The following is a 21,916-nucleotide window of genomic DNA, read 5'->3' on the forward strand; positions in this document are numbered from 1 at the left end:
CCCATCAGATGTAAACAAGACTATTTTCCAACATGTACATACCGATTACGAACATTTCCACAATCTCTGAGTACTGTGAGTGACTACACCCCCCCCCTTCCTTCTCCCCCTCCTATACTCTTTTCTATCATTTATATCAACCCCCCGCTCCCCCGAACCACCGTGTATTTCTCAACCCACTTTTGTAAGAAATTATATTTCTATAAAAATAGCATCCTACCATAACATTGCGTAATACTCATATTGTACCAGTTATTTTGTATATTTCTATCACTTCATACCAGCAGTAGTGTATCAAATAATTTCAGAAATATTTTTTTTTTAATTATCTGTTCTCACCATATCGCTAACAATGAAAACAGAAGAAAGACATAGTAAAACCAATTATGGTTAATTCTCAATTCTGTGATTTACTAACTGTTTATGCATTTCATCACTCATTATATTGTATGTATATTATGTAATTCTGTAGCTCAAATGCTTATTTACTTTGTTCAATATTTTCTGCAATAAATACTGGTTAAACCAAATTACTACACGATCTACCTGCAGCGTAGTTAAATGAAAAGAATTATGACAGTGTAACCGTCCATATACATCCTATGTTGTTTTCGATGGAAAATGGCCGAGGTGTTCCGAATGTATTTATTTCTTGTTTAATCGTAGAAATTCATATCTCTTTCTTTTATATGCCACGCTATCGTCGATGTGTGTATCTGATTAAATATTAAACACTTCTTACGCTAAACCAAGATTTAATTTTAAATAAGCCTTTAAAACTTTAGCAAGCTTTATATTTAATCATAATTTATGAAGAGCACCGACTTTGCAAATGTTTGCCCCGTCTGACCCAAATTCATGCCAATTCCGCAGGTACCGGGGTGGTCTTATTGACCAAGGCTTTTATACCACAGATAGTGGCCCGTATTCGTTAAATCACCCTGTCTAAAGGGAGGGGTCTGAAGATAGTTTTATTGCTAAGTAGATCTAAAACGTTCAAATAAATATGAGCTAAGCATCTGCATCATATACATGGTCAATCGAAAATATTTGTTCTGATTTTAAGACATTGATGTTACCAAAACAAGAAAAATAGTTCTTATTGTTTATTGCATTTTTCAGTTAGCTAATCTTTATTGAGTTTCTGTTTGTCCACAGTTTAGATGTTTGCATATTATTATTTGCAAAAGTAGAGAAATATGGAAAAGAAAAATATGGAGCAAGGAACCGTGTAAGTAAACTATTCTTTAAATTTTCGTTTCTTTTCCGTTCATATTGTTACTAAAAATTATTCTTAGACATTGTCATTATCAGAACATATTTCGTACATATGTACGACTTAAAAAATACACAATCATTTTAATGTCCGCAACTCTAGACAAAGTCATCCTACTTCGCATTAATTCGTATTAATTAAGCTCTTATTGGCACTGTTGTCCAGTCTTATTTGTCCTCGTGTTGTCATGTATGTATGGCCTGAGTGTAATAAAGGTGTTTGAATTGAATGGCATTGTGTAAATGGCCAAGAATTTTTAAACATCGCCATTAACAAAACATGCGTGAGTATATTTGTGCAGGAGAAATTGTCACGTTTGCGAGTTATATAAATCTTACGGTATGCAGATATGGCGATTTTTTTATTATTTTTTAAGATATTGGTCGTGGTCTTTGATTTTAAATCATGTTTTGCAAGAATCAATGATTCTTAAATGAAACAATTGAAACTACATAAGCAATAACACAATGAAAAATTCACGGACAAGCCCAGTAGCAACGTTGCCAAAACATTAGTACTTATTTTAAAATCACGCAGATGAAAGCCAAACAGGCTATCAGCTACACAGATCAGAACAGAAAATTTATTTCCATGAAGGTCACAGACCCCTCTAGCAAAACGAGTACATATATACAACACACGGTCACTACTCAGATTGGCTTGCTTAATGGGATAAGTTGTAACTGTAGTTTGGATGAAATTGAAGAATGCTACGACGCCCTAAAATACGTCAGCATACTTATTCAAATAATTTTCAGACAACACAGACAATCCACATACACATCAAACATAAGTATATATTGTAGTGCACATGTATCAGTTTATATAAAAACAAGTGAGCAATAGTGACCGCTAGAATAATGCACAAGTCAATTGTAACCGCGGCCCTAGGTCCGGGGAACAATGGGGACTTTGACTTTTGGTCCAGTCAAGCCGGGGTAAATCCCCGCCAAATATCCATGCACCCCAGGGTTCCTAGGTTAGGACCATTCCCCGCTATTTTGAGCGCCAAGACAAAATCACCGCATTCACCCGGCACTGCGGGCCACCTAAAAGGTAAAAATACGGCCCATTTTCCCCGCTTTCCCCGATATACCCCCTGACCTGGGGGAAGGGGGCGCGGTTACAATTGAATGGTGCATAAGTTCGTTTAATTTGTAATACATGTACTGTAACTGACTTAAAGTTTATCGTTGAAACACGGGTGAGTAGACAATTAAGTATGACGTCACAGCCCAATAATTGAAACGCCATAGTTACGTTGGTCAATAACTGAAATGCCGTTCAAGAAATGCATGGCTCTGACTGGCAAAACGGACAATCAACAACGAACACTTTTCTTATCGGCTTGTTTTAAAGGGACTAGACACCAGATGGTCCCAAAATCGACACATGCAGCATTTCATAAAAAAAGCCTAGAATTGTCAATACGAGTTAGGATGAGGCCGATAATACATCACTTTCACATGATTAAAAGAATATTTTGTTGCTTGGTGTCTCAGCTCAGTTTTCCCGTTTATAATAGCGCATTACGGTTTCACAGTCTATTGTGGGTATATTTATCAAGTGAAAGTCAAGTAATTATTACAAATATATATACCGACGCTCTTTTAAAATATACGGGTATTTACGTGGTCCAGTAAATTTCGCATTGTAAAAATACACAAAAACTGCGAAATATAAATGTGTAGTTAGCGAGTTGATACATTATTTATTAAGATTCAATGCATTGTACACAGCGATATGCTGATATATGACGTATATATATATCACGTCGGCAACCTGTTTACATTTGTCAATTTATGGAAATGATTCATTTACATGTATTCATCGAAATCGGAAAAGGACGACATTTTGGTACGATATAAAGATAAGTGACCCGATATGGAAAAACAGCTGAGTCATGATAGTTATAAGTTACAGGGTTAATAGGTGACCCGATATGGGATGTACGGGGCAACCATACTGGGTGAGAGCGAAGCCGACACGTCGACAACCTGTTTACAATTTAAATTTTTCATTTTTTTCATCGGAATATTCTTCAGAATCGAAAATTGACGCCATTTTGGTACGATATAAATTTGGTGACCCAAAATGGAAAACTATTGGGCAGTCCTTGGTCAATGGCGTTGCGTAATTTATGTTGGAGGCGTGATATACGGGGTTATTGAACTGGTTCTTGAGCCTGTAAAAATAATTGTAGTTATATAATATTTCTTCTCGCAGCCGAAAAGGCAACCCCACTGGTTTGTACCGGTTATTTCTGGCCGGTCTAGGCGTGACTGTGGTGGGTCTGGTGGCAGGAATTGTGGTCTTGTCACTCAAACTGAAGGATGAACGGGATAATCCCAAAATTCCAGGTAAGTTAACAGCAATGATATGAGGTAAGATACCAGGTCGCCATAACCTTTTGTGCCATTATGATGATCGACAAACTGTAAAACATTATATGAATAAACACATAATTAATAATGTATGGGGTATTTTTTATCTTGGATGGAAATATTATTTTATAAGTAAATTTATTATTAAGATACAGTCAGCCAATTTAAAAATTTGAATCGCATGGTACTTTAACGTGTGTTTTCTCGTTTTTCAGAGGTGTGTGCCACGGAAGGCTGTACCCGAGCCGGTATGTACTTTCGGTGCTTTGATAAATTCAAATTGTTAAAGTTTACCAGTCTTCCATTTTACATGTACAGGAGTTTCTTGAAGAAATGTACACTGTCTACAAGCCACACTTCCTTCTATCAAATTCATAAATCCATACCTCATGAACTGAACATTCACAATTATATGATATTAGTTTGGGAAAAATATAGCCACGACAGTTCGTGGCGCTTCACGATTCAACAATATCATCTATACACATCAAGATTTATTCTTAATTCACAATTTTTTATGAGGCGTAAAAAATAACTGTTTGTTTCCGGATCCATGCCCTTAAAATAGGGTAAGAAGGTCAGGATATTTTTTGTTGTGTTTCTATCCAAATTGTTTCCTGAGATTTTTCTATTATCAAATTCCATACGTTATATGCTTACTAGCATCTGTACAGTCGATATTTACATCACTAGTATTGTACGAGTATAGTCATGTATGTATTTGATATATACCTCATATGTCATACATTATGGTATGAGAGAATAAACGTTGTTTGACTTGACTTGGCTTGACTTGACTTCATTTTAGAAACAAATCAAAAAAATAAAATAAAATATATTTCTCAAGGTGATAAAATGGTTGAGGGTTTGGAAAGAAGTAGGGTAGGTCAAGAAACCGCAAACAAAAACTATTTTTTACGCCTGAATCACCACGATTCCTTAAACCGGGGACAATCGTAGCCAACCCCATGATACTCAAATCATATGAAGCGAGGGCACGCGTATTTTATAAAAATGCAATCAAGCTTGCATCTATAGTTTATAAAGAATATAAAAGAGACATATTCGTTTTAACCCTAGTCAAATGTTGTTTAAATAGATTACCTGTCGCTGACAACTTATTTATTTGCCTATCTTGTTGGACTGTTTGAGGGAATGTATTCTATGAAAATTAAGTTGAATCCTGATTTCCCACTGATATGTAGTAGGTTATTATACGATGAAAACACACATCAGTGTTTTTCCACCATTTTGGAAATAGAGACGGGGCTTTTCTGATAGGGGAAAATCCGGCTTTGGACTAAAATTGGGAATTCCAAATTTGCCAAAAAATGAACAGAAGTGCATGAATAAAATAGACAGAAAAAATGTGAATTAGTTTGTTTTTTGAGGAAAACTCCAACACTTCCATACATACTTGGTTCGGGACCGAAATTAAGGCTACATATTGGTCAAGATCAAAGAAATGAAACACACAACGGCAAAGTATTGAAAACAACAAAAACAAAGAGACAAAACTACTTTTTGGTACGCGAGCCGCTATCCACGTCCAGTGCTTTGATTTTATTTAAAAAAAAATATATTAGCCTTCTTTGATTAAATGTATTACATTGTATTGTTTACTCTCCTCTTCCCTTCCAGTTTGTACACATACGTTTGAACTAAGCACTGTTACCATTCCAGCTGCCCGCGTCCTGGACTCCCTGGATTCCGCTGTTGACCCCTGTGAAAACTTCTACCAGTACTCGTGCGGGGGGTTCCTAAGGAGTCACGTGATCCCGGAAGACAGGGCCAATATCGACAACTGGGGCATCCTTAGGGATAACGTTGAGTACATCAGCAAATGTACGTCGTTGTTGGTAGTTTGTTGTACCAATACGTAGTTATTTAGTGTAGATTAATCTGGTAAAAGTGTGACTACTATAAGTGACTCGCTCATGTTTTCGGACCAATAATTAGTTTTTCCGCTAATGCATCTGAAAACACTTATTTTATCATTATTTGACTCACGCCGATAAATGCAACATTTTTTTTAAAAAACAGCCGGCTAGTCCACACGGCCACCGGGACTTAAACAAAAGTGAAGGATATGTTGACCTCTTAAGGATTCATTGATAACATCACGTGATAATGTCAATCTACAAATTACGCAACACCACAGCCGTAATTAATTTTCAATCTCGTTATACAAAATGTAAACGCTAATGAAAATGTTGGTCTTTAAAGACGAAATATGAGCAAATATCAACATTTGCTGTAGGGTTCCAGCTTTTGGTAGTGTTTTGTTTGTTTTAACACTCCTTATGATTTGCCAAACTTTATTTCGTAATAAAAAATGCATTTTACAAACCATTAGCCTGTTACTTTAAAGTTAAGTACCAATTTATACGGTACTTTGTCCTTATCTTCCTATTAAAAAAAGTATATTCCTGTCTTGATTTAAATGATCCACATGTCTGCATTCATAATCAAATACTTCGCTTGGTGTTAAATTCAAATGTTGAATCTTACATTCCCTGTCAATGTCCAGACCTCCTGGAGCAGCCGGTGACCCGCCCCAACGCCACGGCAATACAGAAGGCGAAGGATCTCTACCAGTCGTGCGTCGATACAGGTAGACCCAGCATAATGCCGTTTAATACTGACAATGCAATAAAAAGTCCTAAGTAAGAGATTACAGATAGTAAATGGTGCCTACCTTACTTGTGGGATATACTTTTATATACAATGCATACTCTAACCGTAGAGAAAAATGTAAATACATTGTTCTAAATGTCATATAAAATAAAGTTTGATAATCACTTTTTATCCGCTTGAATCGCCACATGCGTCTTGATCTGGCATATTGCAAAACATGGAAATATGGTTACTGGTATTTATCGGAATTTGATTGAGAGAGGCCTCATGGGCCTATTGACTACTTGATAATTTACAAATCTGACAGAGCAAAAAGGAGTCAGATCTACTGTTTTTGTACTGGAAACGCTAGCTGGGCGGTTGGCCTTTCTAAGTGTCAAACTCTGGGGTGAACTCGGATACAAGTTTGCTAATATCGCTTTAAGTAGTTCTTAACTTCTTACGTGTCAAATCTGTGGGAGGTAACGAGAATAATGTGACGTTCGGTTTTGCGAGGTGTATTTGTATTAAATCTTATAGTGCAGTAGTTCTGCCATTCCTTTTACTAGACATAGTAAGAGCTTGATTTATCCACAACTCTGACCCTTAGTTTAACTGGAAAAAAACCTTGAAAGTTCGAAATGGGGTGTCTATTTGTCTATGCTTGTTTTTCTTTGATAAACAAACCTAGTTTTTCATATAGTATACATGAAGTGTGCTGTTTGTGGAGTTTTGTGCTGTTGTTCAATGTTTCTCGTTTTTGATTGTTTGTTTTTGTTTTCTACGTCTTTGACGTTCACCCTGCGCCATTAAACGGGGTTATGTTTAAACTTTTGTCTACTGGGCTTGCTTCTGTAGTTTTTCATATAAATATTGTTACAGATCTGATAGAACAAAAAGGAGTCGGTCCTGCAATACCTCTACTAGAGGAACTTGGGGGCTGGCCTATCCTGGGGTCAAAACCAGGGGGTAACTGGGAGGAGTCCAAGTTTGATCTGGCGAGGCTTATCACCACCCTGCGGAAGTATAACAACAAGGTTATCATTGACATGGGAGTGGGCATCGACAATAAGAACTCCACAAACCATATTGTATCGGTAAGTTAGATAATTTTGATAGAAGCGTTTGTTTGAATTAACACTTCTATCGATCTTTGTGTTGAGAAAAATGCTTTGAAAATAAACGTTATTTTAAAGTATAATAATGTTTTTTTCAAACAATCTGATAATTCTGTTAGATTTCTCGTACGCATAGCTTGGATATTACATGAGACATTTGTTCTTGTGTTCGCAAATTGTTACTCAATACAAAGTGCTGATACCAATAATGTCAATTTGAAAAGAAGTGAGTTTTTATAGGATAGTCTGATCTATGTATAGTTCAGGAATGTGTGCAATGCGTATTAAAAAAGCAGACCTTTGAAGAACATCACATAAATGAAGACTTAATTATCAGGCCAAAAATATAGATAAAAAATTAAAGTCTAGTGCCTGTGACATGCTTGAAAAAAATAGGGAATGCATGTCGGATTTTGTTTTGTTCTAGTAAAAAATCAATATTAATCATGTTATATGTATCTTTCTGTCATGCTTGCACTTGTGTTGTTGTTTTTACACTTCTTGCATTAGGTCACTATTAAAACACTTAAATATATCGTTTGGCTTTAAGACATCATCTGTATCGAATGATTCGTATTGAATTCTTTTTCAATAAAAAATGAATAAAACAGTGTGGTTGCCTTAATTGTAGAGTCTGTCGGGTCAATTGAACAGATGTTTGTATTGTTTGGGCCTTAAATATTTTTACAAAAGTACTTAAACATTCTTAATATTTTAATTTCTTAGCTATAAATATATATAATAAAATAGGTCGGGTGCCTAACTTTTAGGGTCTATCGGATCGCCGGAACCAGACTTAATTATTGTTTTGGCCTTTTTGTTTCAAGTACTTTAACATCTGCAACATTTAATTTCTAAGCTATGTACATGTTGTTACTATTAGTTTAGATAATAGTCCCTGTTTTACAATTTTTACGAAACCGTTCCAATGAAGCGATAAAGACTCCTGGGTTATCCTCAGAAACGTAGGCTAATAAACGAAATGGAGGACAGGATGTACTCACATAGATCGGCTTGCTTGTAGCGATGAATTAAAACAAAAACATGTTCCTCACAGTTTGACCAGCAGGACTTCGGTCTGCCCAGCCGGACGTACTACCTGGACGAGTCCTACCGTCCCATGGTAGAAGCCTATATCCGGTTGGCCACCAATGTTGCCATTGAATTCGGTGCTAACATCACAACGGCGGAAGCGGAAATAAGGGAAGCAGTTGCGTTTGAAACCGCTATTGCAAATGTACGTTTCGTAAAACTTTTGTTACACCTTAAATTCAAATTCGTCATTTCTCCGTTTAACGAGAACGATCGATTATTTATTGTATTGTTAGTATCATTTGATTGTAACGCATTAGTCATATTTCAATGGAAACTACCTTATTACTTGTCCATTTCCCAATCCCGCTGAAAAGTCTCATATCCTTTGAAAGAGAAAGAGGTAAAATGGTGCTAATTTAGTTGATTTGTACTAGTAAAAACATAATCGCATTTCGATTTGTAGAAAAAAGGGATAATGGTGAAAACTACAAAATTCAAAACATGTTCGGTCCAAAATCCGCTGTTCTTCATAAAACTGAAACTTTGAGGCAATAAATAAGCACAATAATTGATATGTATAGATATCGATGACGAACGCTGAGTTGCGGGACAGTTCTGCCACCTATAACAAGATGACTTTGGCAGATATGAAGGTCAGGTTCCCGGAACCCAAACCTACGGACCCCGTACAGGTACACAGGATAAACATTGCCGTATACATCTGTTGACAAAGTTTTTGTGTGAGCTTTATAAAGTTTACTGAACATACAACATTCGACATTCAATTGCAGGTATTACAAACGACATTCACGACATTCAAGACACACTAGATATTCACGACATTCAAGACATTCACGATATTTACGACATTCAATACATTCTATATATTTACGACATTTATGACATTCAATACATTCTAGATATTCACGACATTTATGACATTCACGACATTCGAGATATTTACAACATTATAGACATTGTCGACATTTATGACATAACATTTACGACATTCATGTCATTTATGTCATTCATGGCATTCACGGCATTCGATTGTTATACTTAAAATTCGCTACATTTACAACATTGACGTGTTCACATCATTTCCGACATTCACCCGAACATTACCATAGATGTTCGACATGCTCTCGTGCGATTAATCACTCAACATTTCTCCATTTTTTCCAGTTCAGCTGGTTAAACTTCACCAGGCAGGTTTTTGGCCTGGTGGACTCTGACCTGAACATCACTATAGAGGTGGATGAGCCTGTCCTCGTGAGCGCCTTAAAATACTACGAGAAGGTGCTCGTGGTCGTGCAGACATTCCCTAAAAGGTGAGGGAAGACATAAGTGTATTCTTTCGTTTAAAATTTATTTAACACCGATTGTGAAAAAAGACATGATAGGTTTCGTAGGCAAGTTTTTGCGCGAGAGTGTGGTCTTGTGTTGTGGCTGAAGCATGTGAAACTTATCTGGCTTGGTAACCATAAACCAAATCCACATACTCCAGGTTGGGAATAGAACCCTTGGGGAGAAGCGCGTGCGCTTACCACTGTTCTAACCGGATGACAAAGCGGATTCTTTACTCAACAGTTAAAATAAGAAAAAAGTAACGTTAAGTGATTGTTTTTACCGGTATTCCCATTTAAAAGACATGACAGTTAAATTTGAACAGCAAACCCTGTTTAACTTAGTACATATGAGCAACTGTCATCGCGAGTGATGATAGCAATTTTAAATTATGAATTAATACTTGTCGATACTATACAAGCTTATACGATATTTGTTTTAAATAAACGACAAACATGTCATGTTTACAGCTGTTTTGCAATAAATGACATAGCCTTGTCGTCTCTCTGATAATGCATATGACTGGTTTAACTTCATTGACCTCGCAAGATCATTACATACCGGTACCTACTCGGCCCAAACTAGTTAATAATATTATGTTCACTGTTCAGTCACCTTGATAGTGTGTATTAGAAAATATATGAACGTCAGGGCGTTGGTGGGTGTTACCAATAATACATTGAAAAATACAGGTACAATTCCAGTCGTCAGTTTCATAGTACGTCAGGTTGTTCTTGAATAAAGACCCCATAAAGGACCTCTGACCATAAATCCAAACAACATCTTATCTAGTCGTGGACGGACAAAATTTCTCTTAACTCTCAGTTGAGTTGACATAAGCAATCAATTTTCTTTGACACCTGACCATCCACATGTATATTTCCCACGTGTAGGACAATAGCCAACAACATGTATATTTCCCACGTGCAGGACAATAGCCAACTACATGTATATTTCCCACGTGCAGGACAATGGCCAACTTCATGTATATTTCCCACGTGTAGGACAATAGCCAACTACATGTATATTTCCCACGTTCAGGACAATAGCCAACTACATGGTATGGCGAATAATGCAAAACCGAGCGAGAAACCTCCAACAGCGCTTCCAGGACTATATCGAGGAATACAATCAGGTAATTTAAAGCTGCGCTCTCACAGATTTACCGTTTTTACAACTTTTTATTAACTATCATTAAGTTTATACGCGTAACTGCTAAATTGACATTACTACGCGATCTACATGTACTTGCAGCGTTAACTACGCGTAGTAATTTCAATAAAAAAAATTGTAAACCGTCCATATACATCCGAAGTTGTGTCTGTTAGAAATGGCCAAGAGGTTCCGAATGTAGTGTTATTTTACCTTTCAAGGGCGTTAACTCCAAATGTATTTAATAAGACTTGTTCACAGATGTTATGTTGGCATTTTGTTAATTGCTGAAATTGAGTTACAGTGTAATCTCGTTATTTCGATATCTGTTATCTCGATGTTATAGTTATGTCGAACTGTGTTTTCAAACAAGTTGGGGTTAGTTATACACTTGTTGTTTTTCGAACATATCGAATTTTCGTTAACACGAAGTTTTTCTCGAGTTCACAACGACTTCGAAATAGCGACTGTATTTAACTTACTTTCGTAAACAAACAGCAACTGCCAGGTACTTATTTGAACAGGATTAGGTAAATCCGAGCCTGAAATTATTTAATTTAGAAAAGCGTTACTAACGCTTTTCGGCAAAGTAGAGCATCTATTGTAACATTATCCAATTATTAATAATAATAATTTGTACATGTTTTATCATAGATAAAAGCATTTTTTCACTTTTCAAACGAGAACAAGTAATCGATGTCTGACTCTATAAAACGTGAACGTTCCAGAAGCATTTCTTTTTCTCGTCTTTGTATAAGGCTTTGCTTTTGAACTGTATGCCATTAAACAATATCACCGGTGTTCGTCTACGGGGCTTTTTTCCATTGCCTTATCATATCAACACGCTGGTTAATTTTGTTCACCAAACGATGGCTAGTTGTGACATTTTTCCAGTTTTATAATATGCAAACAATTGGCACAAATAAAACATTTGTTACTAGGTTGTGTACGGGGTGTCGACCCAGAGAGCCCGCTGGAGGGGGTGCGTGTCCTACTCCATCCTTCAGCTGGGGGCGGCCGTGGGTAGCCTCTATGTCCGGGAAGCCTTCGACGAGCAGGCCAAAGGAACGGTAAGTGGAACTTAAGGCATGCACTCTCACAGATTGACCGTTTTGACAACTCTTTAATTTTTATCTTAGAATGAACCAAATTTTGCGTACATGTCTGAAAACCGGTTACATAGGACTGCTGATAAAGATCAGAATGCAGCTTTTAATATTTACGCTCGAATTTGGATGCTTTACGGCTAAAAGCGTTACTATTTACTAACCATTTAAGAAAATGAATTTTTCGGCAGATTTCTAAACAGTTGAGTTCTGTTCTATTGTGAGTTGTCTTATATGTCTGAATTGAAAGCATTAGTTCCGAAATCAGCTGACTCTGAGGCACAAAATGAAGAAGTTGTCAAATTGGTCAATCTGTGAGAGCTTTAAAACCGCAGTTTAGTTCAGGATACATATCAACTAGCTTTCTCAATAAAGCAAAGGATAAAATGTTGTCCAGACAAAGTAAAAGTAACTAAGTATTTCATTTCAGCACGCGCGCCTAGTTACTCCAACTAAGTAATTATATCTAGACGGAGAAATGTTCAAGGGACTAGACACCAGAAAAACCCCAAATCGGAAAATTTAGTATTTCCTCAAATTAAGCCTAGAATCGTCAATACGAGCTAGTATGAGGCCAACAATGCGTCACTTAAAATCATTAAAATAATATTTTGTCGCTGTCACAGCTGGGTATACACATTTAAAAATAGCGCATAAAGGTTTCCCAGTAAATAGTGTCTATATTTAGACTGTGAGACCCAGTTAATTTTGAATTGAAAAATATGCAAAAACTGCTTCAAGGATACGTGTGTCGTAAGCGATATGATACATCAGTAAGTAAGATTCGATGTGATGTACACAACGATGTCATTTTGATTTAAGTATTTTTACGATTTTTTTTTCCTGCAATTGTATCACCTGGCCCCAATTTCTCGAAACTTCTTAAGCTTAACCAGGTTTAAGTCGCTTATTTCAATTAGCGTAAAATACATACTGAAAACAAATTTTGATAAATGAAAAATGGTTTATTCTGATAATCATACAGATAGTTCCTACATAATTTCTAAAAACTATTTAACAAGTAAATATAACACATTTTATAGAACAAAAAAAATAGTGAGATTAGCTTTATCCTGTTATATGGGACTTAAGAAGTTTTGAGAAATTGGTGCCTGGTTTTGAGCTCCTTTAATACAATTAAGATACATGTATATACAGTAAAATATAAATAATGAGACAATCGTTAACCAATGTGAATAATCAGCACGAGTCGAGTGGTAAAAATGTCTTTACAATTGAATATTTGCTTTTAAATATCCTCCAGGCGATTGATATGATCAACGGTCTCCGGGACGCTTTCGCAGAGATCCTGATGGAGCAGTCCTGGATGGACGAAAGCACGCGCACAGCAGCCAAGGAAAAGGTGACGTGGGTTTCGTTTGTTTTTGAACAGCGTGATATTTTTAATATGAAAATATGTATTTCTAGCACTGACTAAAATACATTGAATTCACATTTGCATATATAATTGTTACTACTACATCGATCACAACACAAGTAAAAGATGCCGTCAGGACTTGTAAGCGCCGTTATTGTCTAATTTGTTTTTGTTTTACATGACGTTTCTAACTTAATTTCAAAGGTAAATAAATTGACACACCTATACAAAACATACACTTGTAAGATTGTACTATAAATTATATTGATTGATGGTTTTATGAACAATCATATGATTGATTATGACTTTTACAAAACCCATTTCAAAGCGATTGTAAAACAAGATTCCATTACCTCTCTTCTTGATTAAAGATAACGCAGCATCAAAGAACCCAGTTCTTTTTACAGGCCGACGCGATGCAGCAGTGGATCGGTTACTCAGATGACATTTTGGATGACCAATCGATGAATCAACTGTATGATGACGTAAGGGATGACGTCATTAATATGATGAATTATAAAATAATATTCCAACTGAGCTTATAAGAACGTTAAGTACGAAAACGATTATAATTGCAGTTCATTTACCTTAAAACACATATATTGACGAACGGCACAATTCAATCTGCTATTTAGTTATTGACACGATTCATATTTTAACATTCACGCATTTTTCTCCCAATTGTTTGCATCAAGGTTTTAAAGCACGAGTCGCCGTGTTGACTCCAGCGCAGTGCTAAACGATTCATGTTTCAGGAACATAAAACGATTGCCAGTAATGGGAGTAAACGTATTGCAAAGTCACTTAATAAAGTCTAAGATCCGATTGACTCCAAATGCCGAACCGCTGCTATGACTTCAGAAACCGTTAGAATTGATCAGCAAATGTTAAACTGACTGTTTTGTTTTTGGCAGTACAGCATCTTCTTGTCATCTTCTTGAATATCGATGAAGATATGCACTGTGGACATACCTTGTTAAATAGAATGAAGAGCACATTAATAGTACTTTTAGAATAGAAGTGGAACAAATTTGTATATCCTCGTTTTGTATTTTTGTCTGACTTGATTGATTTCAAACTCTTCTGTACTCTCATATTAGTTTAAAAAATACTATAAACCGATGTTTTCCAGGTTGAAGTTAACAGCACAGAATACTTCCAGAACGTCCTTGGTAACCTTCAGCGCTGGGGAATGGGAGATATATCTGTGCTAAGAATGGAGTTCAACAAAAACGGGTGGGTTGTCCTGGTCACGGCACCAGGGTTAAACAAAAAAGGGTTGGTTGTCCTAATAACGGTACCAGAGAGTGAAACAAAAACCAGGTTTGGGTATGGGTTGCAATGTTAGATAGAGTGAACACAAAGTGAAACGGTAAACGTTATGATTAAGTAGTGATGCATAGAGATTTGAAAAACTTAAAACCAAGAACGGACGCCCTATTGCAAACTAATAAAAGTTGACGACCAGTAAATATAGTTTTATATTAGATTTAAGCGTGTAAAGTGTGTTTTTGCGAATGATAATTGTTAAAAAAAGCTTTTGATCCAAAACACATTTCCAAACGTATGCATAGAGAGTTATCATTTAAGCACAATGCTAATTTACCGAATTTCTTGTCATAATGTCCACATTGACTTCATCCGCAGACTGGGTAACACAATACAAATATGAAACTCGTGTATTGAATTATGTAAACGTCTGAATAATATTTTTTGTTAATCCTGTTTGTCTTTTCCGCTATTTCCAGATGGTCTGACCCACCCACAACAGTCAACGCACAGTACAGTTTCCTTTTAAATAATATCCGTAAGAATTTTGCAGACTTATCTTGTGTAACAAAATTATATTATAAATTAATTTTACTTGATACAGGCTATAAGCCCATAGGCACACCGCAATAAAATGCATAAAAGCTTATATATTCATCCACATTTTCTTCCGTTGAAAAGTGTTTTTTTCAAGCAGTCAATTAATCAATTTTCCTTAATCAATTAATACTAATGCAAATATTTCAAATGTTATTAGATCAAACAATATTTAGCTGAGGAGAATATATTGTTAGTATTGAAAACATGAGAAACGTATATATATATTTGTAAAGTAATGAAAACCTTTCCTAAGCATGACATGATTATTCATTCTTTAGCAGTAAAACTATTTGTGATGCCGTTAATGAGAATCAGTCCTGTAGAGGTATTCACAAATAACCAAGGGAGAAGATTACGAAACAAACGCATAACAATGTATAAAATAAGAATGTGTTCGATGATGTTTAAAAATATCTACGATTTGCAGCTTGTGAGCGGACACGAATCCTCCAAAACCATTTCCTCCACGAGATACATTTTTGCTGACGACGTCACACGATTTTCCTTAAACATGATTATGCTACTTGAGGTGAACATACTAGTAACTTGTTTCCTTTCAGAGTTTCCGGCCGGAATATTTCAGCCTCCATTTTATCAGAAGGATCAGCCAAGGTAACGTTTAGCTCTTTTTTCTTTATATTATAATTTCCATTCGAAATTGTGCATCATTTAGATTATGGACTCCGGTTTTACCCTCGGATGTTCCAACATATGAGACTTTGTTGGATACGTTCCCGTTTCCCACATTCTTAAAATATACACAGCAACACCCTTACTCTAACTAACCCTTACCCCAACAATTTCTACCTTACAAATGAATGTCCTATACGGAACGAAGGAAATATTTCGCGATATATACCGATCGATGTGTGCTGTATTGCAAACTGTGTTCCGGTTCCAAATTTCACAACTGTAGACCCATTGATATTTTCATGAATATATAAGTGGAACGAGCGTTATAGTTCAAATATGTGCAAAGCAAAACAAAGCCTTTAAATCCGTTAGCACTCAATTGCATAAAAGAGGTTAAGTCATTGGGTTGGTTAAAAATGGCCGAAATAGTAATTGAATGGTCAATATTTATTCAATCATACCATAGACCAATCAATTGCTTTTATGTGCAAACTCTTATAGTAAAAGGTTTATGTTTATGAATTATCCGGTGTTTAGCAATTGGCTGCTTTAACTTATTGCTGCACGGGCCTTCGGGTATAAGCACATTTTCTTTGCAAGTCTTGTTTCAGATCTATGAACTACGGAGGAATAGGGGTTGTAATTGGCCATGAAATCACGCATGGATTCGATGACCAAGGTACCTACCATCAATTTGCTCAGATATTAAGTACTCCACGAATTCTGTATACGAACAATTCCACAATTGTTTACCTTTTTTCAATTTGCCGTCATCCATATTATGTCTTAAAATTTAAAATGTTAAATACGATTAAACACTATCCTACCAATATCTTTTTCCGAGAAATACATACAAAGTACATACGACAGATCGTTCTAGGGCGATAACTCCAACATGCGTGTGTGATTTGTCTGTAATGTACGATGTGGGTCTCCTGTTTGGGCGATTTTCATTGGGCCTTGACCTTTGGCCTTTAAACGGGGTCATCATACATCATTTGACAACTTGGCTTGTCGCTGTAGTTTTCATTGTATTATTTCATGGATTTACAAGAAATTTCGTCCACAGTAAAGTGTTCTCATTTCTTGTCCCTCGGTATCAATGAGTATACAAAGTTCATGTGTTACTGATTTTTGAAAATAAAAAACAGCGCTTAAGTCGGTACTATAAGTGACACTAGAATCAGGAAATCATTTACAGATTGAAATAATGTAATATTCACGAATTGCTTATCAACAGGTAGCCAGTACGACAAGGTAGGCAACCTTCGCAACTGGTGGGACACGACCATCCTGGAGAACTTCCAGAAGAGGGCGCAGTGCATTGTGGACCAATATGGCGGATTTGTGGTCCCCGACATTGGGATTCACGTAAGTTGGGAAGAAGTGTGCTTTAAAAGAAACTAACATGGAACCTGTGGGGAGATTGGAAGCATCTTATCTCATCTTATCTTGTAGAATTTCCGTATTAGGACGCAGTACATCCATCATGACAGATTTGTGGTTCCTGAGATTGGGATAAATGTAGAAAGTGAGTGTTTGGTAGTGTTTGTATCTATATTGACCACTGGCGGATAGGGCGGGATTGGGAGGCCTAAATAGGCCATGCAAGCTTTTTAATGTCAATATCGAAGAAAAAAAATATAGAAGTTCACAGTCTTAGATTAAAATAGATTTATCTTCAGGGTAAGGACCCCTGAAATTACTTTTACACCATATAATTTTCTGTTGGACGCGGCACATGTCCGCAGTTGCACCTCGAAGTTACGCCCCATTTAGCTCAAACTCCTGGACCCGAACTTGGTTAAAACGGTGATTAGGTCGAAATGATGTATTTGTGTACGAGGTATTTGGCCAAGGGCGTTCTTGATAATTTCTGCAATAATGTACTATGCATTGTTTGCCGAAAATATACATTGCTTGTCATAAAAATTGGATATCAGTATGCACAGGTGGTGGCTTATGTGGTGGGGGTATATATAGAAAAAAACAGGTGTATGTTTCTAGAACATTTTCAGAAGATGGCGCAGTGCATTGTGGACCATTTTGGTGGATTTGTTGCCCCACAGATTGGAATTAATGACAATATGAAAACAATAAACTGATACAGCGTTTTGATGCGAAGTTCATTCTGTAAGGAAGCATTAAATGCACAGGATAATATCGGTACTGGGCCTAGTATGATCTAAATGGCAATTAACCTATAAACAATACACAGAAAAATGGCACCCTACTGTGACACATGGCAATAAACAGGAGGTACATAACTAAGAACTAAAAAGCCAGACATTATTTAAGCTATACTATTAAATGGTACTTAATTATAGGAATCAAAAAGTCTCATTTAATGATTCCGAGGTGTAAGTGTACTAAGCACGGACCTGTGTGAAATAACCGGAAGTATTCTGGACAGTTTTTTATAAGAAGGTTTATGGAAGTTTCACCGATATGTGGATGTTTTTTTCCTAAATTTACGTGATTGGCCACGTTAATGTGACATTGACATTTTTCAGGTTGATGGAGAGAATACGTTAGGGGAAAATATCGCAGATAACGGAGGATTGAAACAGTCATTCAGGGTAAGTGTGTGGTTTTGTCATTCAGTGCAAGTGTGTAATTTTGTCATTCAGGGTAAGTGTGTGGTTTTGTCATTCACGGTAAGTGTGTGGTTTTGTCATTCAGTGCAAGTGTGTGGTTTTGTCATTCAGTGTAAGTGTGTGGTTTTGTCATTCAGGGTAAGTGTGTGGTTTTGTCATTCAGGGTAAGTGTGTGGTTTTGTCATTCAGGGTAAGTGTGTGGTTTTGTCATTTAGGGTAAGTGTGTGGTTTTGTCATTCAGTGTAGGTGTGTGGTTTTGTCATTCAGGGTAAGTGTGTGGTTTTGTCATTCAGTGTAAGTGTGTGGTTTTGTCATTCAGTGTAAGTGTGTGGTTTTGTCATTCAGTGTAAGTGTGTGATTTTGTCATTCAGTATAAGTGCCTGTTTTGTAATTTAGGGTAAGTGTTTGGTTTTGTCATTTTTGTTATTTATGGTAAGTGTGTGGTTTTGTTATTTAGGGTAAGTGTGTGGTTTAGTAATTTAGAGTAAGTGTGTGGTTTTGTAATTTAGGGTAAGTGTGTGGTTTGGACATGAAATTGGATTTTCGCCCAAATTTGCAAGAATTATATCAGTTCTTATTCAAAAAGGTTATGTGGCATTTCGTAGTGAGTTTGTTTGCATATATATTCAAACTATTTTCCCTTTTATGATTTACACGTCTTTAAATTTACAGGCGTACCGAAAATGGGTGGATTCGGTTGGCAAGGAGGAACTTCCGTTACCAGGGATGAATTTATCACACAACCAACTGTTCTTTATCAACTTTGCTCAGGTACAGAAAACCGTATGCGTAAAATTACAATTAAAGCATTACGAGTCGTTAAAGTTATGAAACCACTACATGGATACAGTATATTTTATGATAACGACATTTTAAGGTATCAGATGAAAACTATTGTAAAATGTAAATGCCAGGAATCAACATGTTATTTGGGTATTATTTAAAATGGTTCAATGTGTAAAAGAAGAAAATATGTAAATATTATACCGAAAAGGATATTGCAGCACACTGTCTTGACTTGGAAAGTTGAACGAAACAAAGAATAAAATTAAAAGGAAATGTGATAACTGTTTGCGCAGTGAATTTCCGTCATTTATATCCCATATTAGCAATGTGTATATTGATATCATGTCAAATGATACAACACTTATATGATACCCAGGCCTCATAGTGTAACACCATTGCCAATTGCTGGATGACAAAAATTATTGTGTATCGGATGGCTTTATTATATGTCGCATTGGTAATCTTCAGATTTGGTGCGATAAAGAGAAGCCGGAGGAGCTGAAAAACTCCATTAACACTGACCCTCATAGCCCCGCACAGTTCAGGTACGGTTTAGCACTCAAAGTGGTTTAAAGGAACTAGACACCAGGTGGTCGCAAAGTCGGCAAATACAGTATTTCCTAAAACAAGCCAATTGACTAGTCAATACAAGCTAGTATAAGGCCGATAATGCTTTACATTTTACATGATTAAAAGAATATTTTGAAGCTATCTCAGCTGAGTATACCCGTTTTAAAATAGCGTTTAATGGTTTCCCAGTTTATAGTGTGTATATTAAGCAAGTGAACGTCACGTGATAGTACAGATACATTAACCGACGAAATTTCGAAATGGAAAAATCCGCAAAAACTGCGAAAGATAAATGTGTAGTTAGCGATGTTATTCATCAGAAAGTAAGTTTTTGACGATTTTCTTGCAATGGTATCATCTGGTGTTAAGTCCCTTTAAACCCAATGAGAGTTCCTTATTATCCCAATCTGAGCTTGCTACCACGGTTGCTTTTACGGTATTTTGCGCCTCTTTTCTTGCCACGCTATGTGGCTGTCTGGCTCTATTTTCTGTGCGTTTAAACAAGTATTGGTTACGTTTTAGGCTTTTGACTCTGAATGCTTTCCGGTTGGTTTTGTGCGTCGTCTTTTTCAAAAGATGTTTCTGACAATTCAAAATCGTTTCTTTGATAATTGATTTAACACATTTTACATTCCTTGTAAATTAGACTGTACATGAACATAGCATCATGTACGAATCTAATATCGACAGCGTGCTTTGCAACCCATAGCAATTGAAGTCACACTACCTTGTTCGTGATAAGTTGTATCTGAGCATATGTTCAAAATAGCGCAATATTTCTTGTAACTGGATTACAATATACATGGCAATGCTGTGAACTCCGTTTTAGTAAGAATCCTCTTTTATTTATTGCAGGGTTATAGGAACGCTACAAAACTCACAAGAGTTTTCGGAAACGTTCCAATGTAAGCCGGGATCCTTTATGAACCCGAAAAAGAAATGCTCCGTCTGGAAAAGAAGATAAGCTTCTGAAGGGAGATAATAGTTTAGTTTAACAAGGGAAATAATATTTGACATTATTAAGTTTTACAAAGGAAATAATACAAGACAAAATATAGTTTCACAAGGGAGATACTATAATAAGTAATTTAGTTCCAAAATGGAGATAATTCAAGACAAAATATGGTTCCACAAGGGAGATCATGTAAGACTTAGTATGGTTCCACAAGGGAGGTCATGTAAGACTAATTATGGTTCCACAAGGGAGATAATATAAGACTAAATATAATTCTACAGGAGGAGATCAACTTTACAAGGTACATTTGACAAGTGTTGATAGTGCTGTCTGTTTGTTTTTGCGATGTTTTTGGAACGGTCAAACCAGTATGTTTGTGTGTTTCATGATATGATATTTTGATATATTTGTATAATTATCGTTCTGTCTGGTATACTGTTTGGTATAAAAAAGTTTTGAAAATGAACGTGTACGTTTGAAACTTATACTTATTCTAGTGTGTGTATATGTAATGGAAAATAAACGTAACAAACCCAACTAATGAGTAGTCCTATTTTTTAACCAGGTTTTCAACGAAAACCGGGTTATTAGAATGAGGTTGTCGTTCGGCATCGGGCGTCAAACATTGGTTTCTGTTCAATAACTTTAGTTAGCATTGATAGATATTGATGAAACTTGGTGTGTAGGTAGCTTATGAGAAAAGCTAGCTTGGGATTGCTTTTGAGGGGGGTGGGGCTAAGGTCAAGGTCACTGTTACTAAAAATTAAAAAATGGTTTCTGCCCAATAACTTTAGTTAGCATTGATAGATATTGACGAAACTTGGTGTGTAAGTTGCTTATGTGAAGAGCTAGCTTGGGATTGCTTTTGAGGGGGTTGGAGCTAAGGTCAAGGTCACTATTACTTAAAATAGAAAAATGGTTTCTGCCCAATAACTTTAGTTAGGATTGATAGATATTGACGAAATTTTGTGTGTAGGTACTAGTAGCTTATGTGAAGAGCAAGCTTGGAATTTCTTATGAGGGGGTGGGGTCAAGGTCACTGTTACTAAAAATAGAAAAATGGTTTCTGCCAAATAACTTTAGTTAGCATTGAT

At 36.2% G+C, this 21,916-nt stretch overlaps 1 protein-coding gene across 1 annotated transcript; it reads left to right on the plus strand.

Annotated features, from left to right (window-relative positions):
• Positions 1 to 1,119: 1,119 nt before the first annotated feature.
• On the plus strand, positions 1,120 to 21,247 carry LOC128206679 (neprilysin-1-like). The gene is made up of 22 exons (XM_052909288.1): positions 1,120 to 1,231; positions 3,503 to 3,636; positions 3,876 to 3,908; positions 5,344 to 5,505; positions 6,191 to 6,274; positions 7,159 to 7,373; positions 8,452 to 8,631; positions 9,011 to 9,121; positions 9,615 to 9,760; positions 10,818 to 10,911; positions 11,870 to 11,998; positions 13,299 to 13,397; positions 13,820 to 13,897; positions 14,545 to 14,648; positions 15,161 to 15,219; positions 15,842 to 15,893; positions 16,526 to 16,593; positions 17,155 to 17,285; positions 18,428 to 18,493; positions 19,184 to 19,282; positions 19,766 to 19,842; positions 20,723 to 21,247. The coding sequence occupies exons 1-22, from the start codon at positions 1,200 to 1,202 to the stop codon at positions 20,829 to 20,831; spliced, it is 2,262 nt and encodes a 753-aa protein (XP_052765248.1). The 5' UTR covers positions 1,120 to 1,199; the 3' UTR covers positions 20,832 to 21,247.
• Positions 21,248 to 21,916: the final 669 nt, after the last annotated feature.

Source organism: Mya arenaria, chromosome 10, assembly GCF_026914265.1.
Source record: "Mya arenaria isolate MELC-2E11 chromosome 10, ASM2691426v1".
NCBI classification, from domain to species: domain Eukaryota; kingdom Metazoa; phylum Mollusca; class Bivalvia; order Myida; family Myidae; genus Mya; species Mya arenaria.

Bases quoted from the DNA above. Each gene is read 5' to 3' on its own strand.
- LOC128206679 (XM_052909288.1), top strand. From the start codon at position 1,200: ATGGAAAAGAAAAATATGGAGCAAGGAACCGT. The intron at 9,122-9,614 runs GTACACAGGATA...CATTTTTTCCAG, and splicing joins AACCTACGGACCCCGTACAG to TTCAGCTGGTTAAACTTCAC. The intron at 10,912-11,869 runs GTAATTTAAAGC...ATTTGTTACTAG, and splicing joins ATATCGAGGAATACAATCAG to GTTGTGTACGGGGTGTCGAC.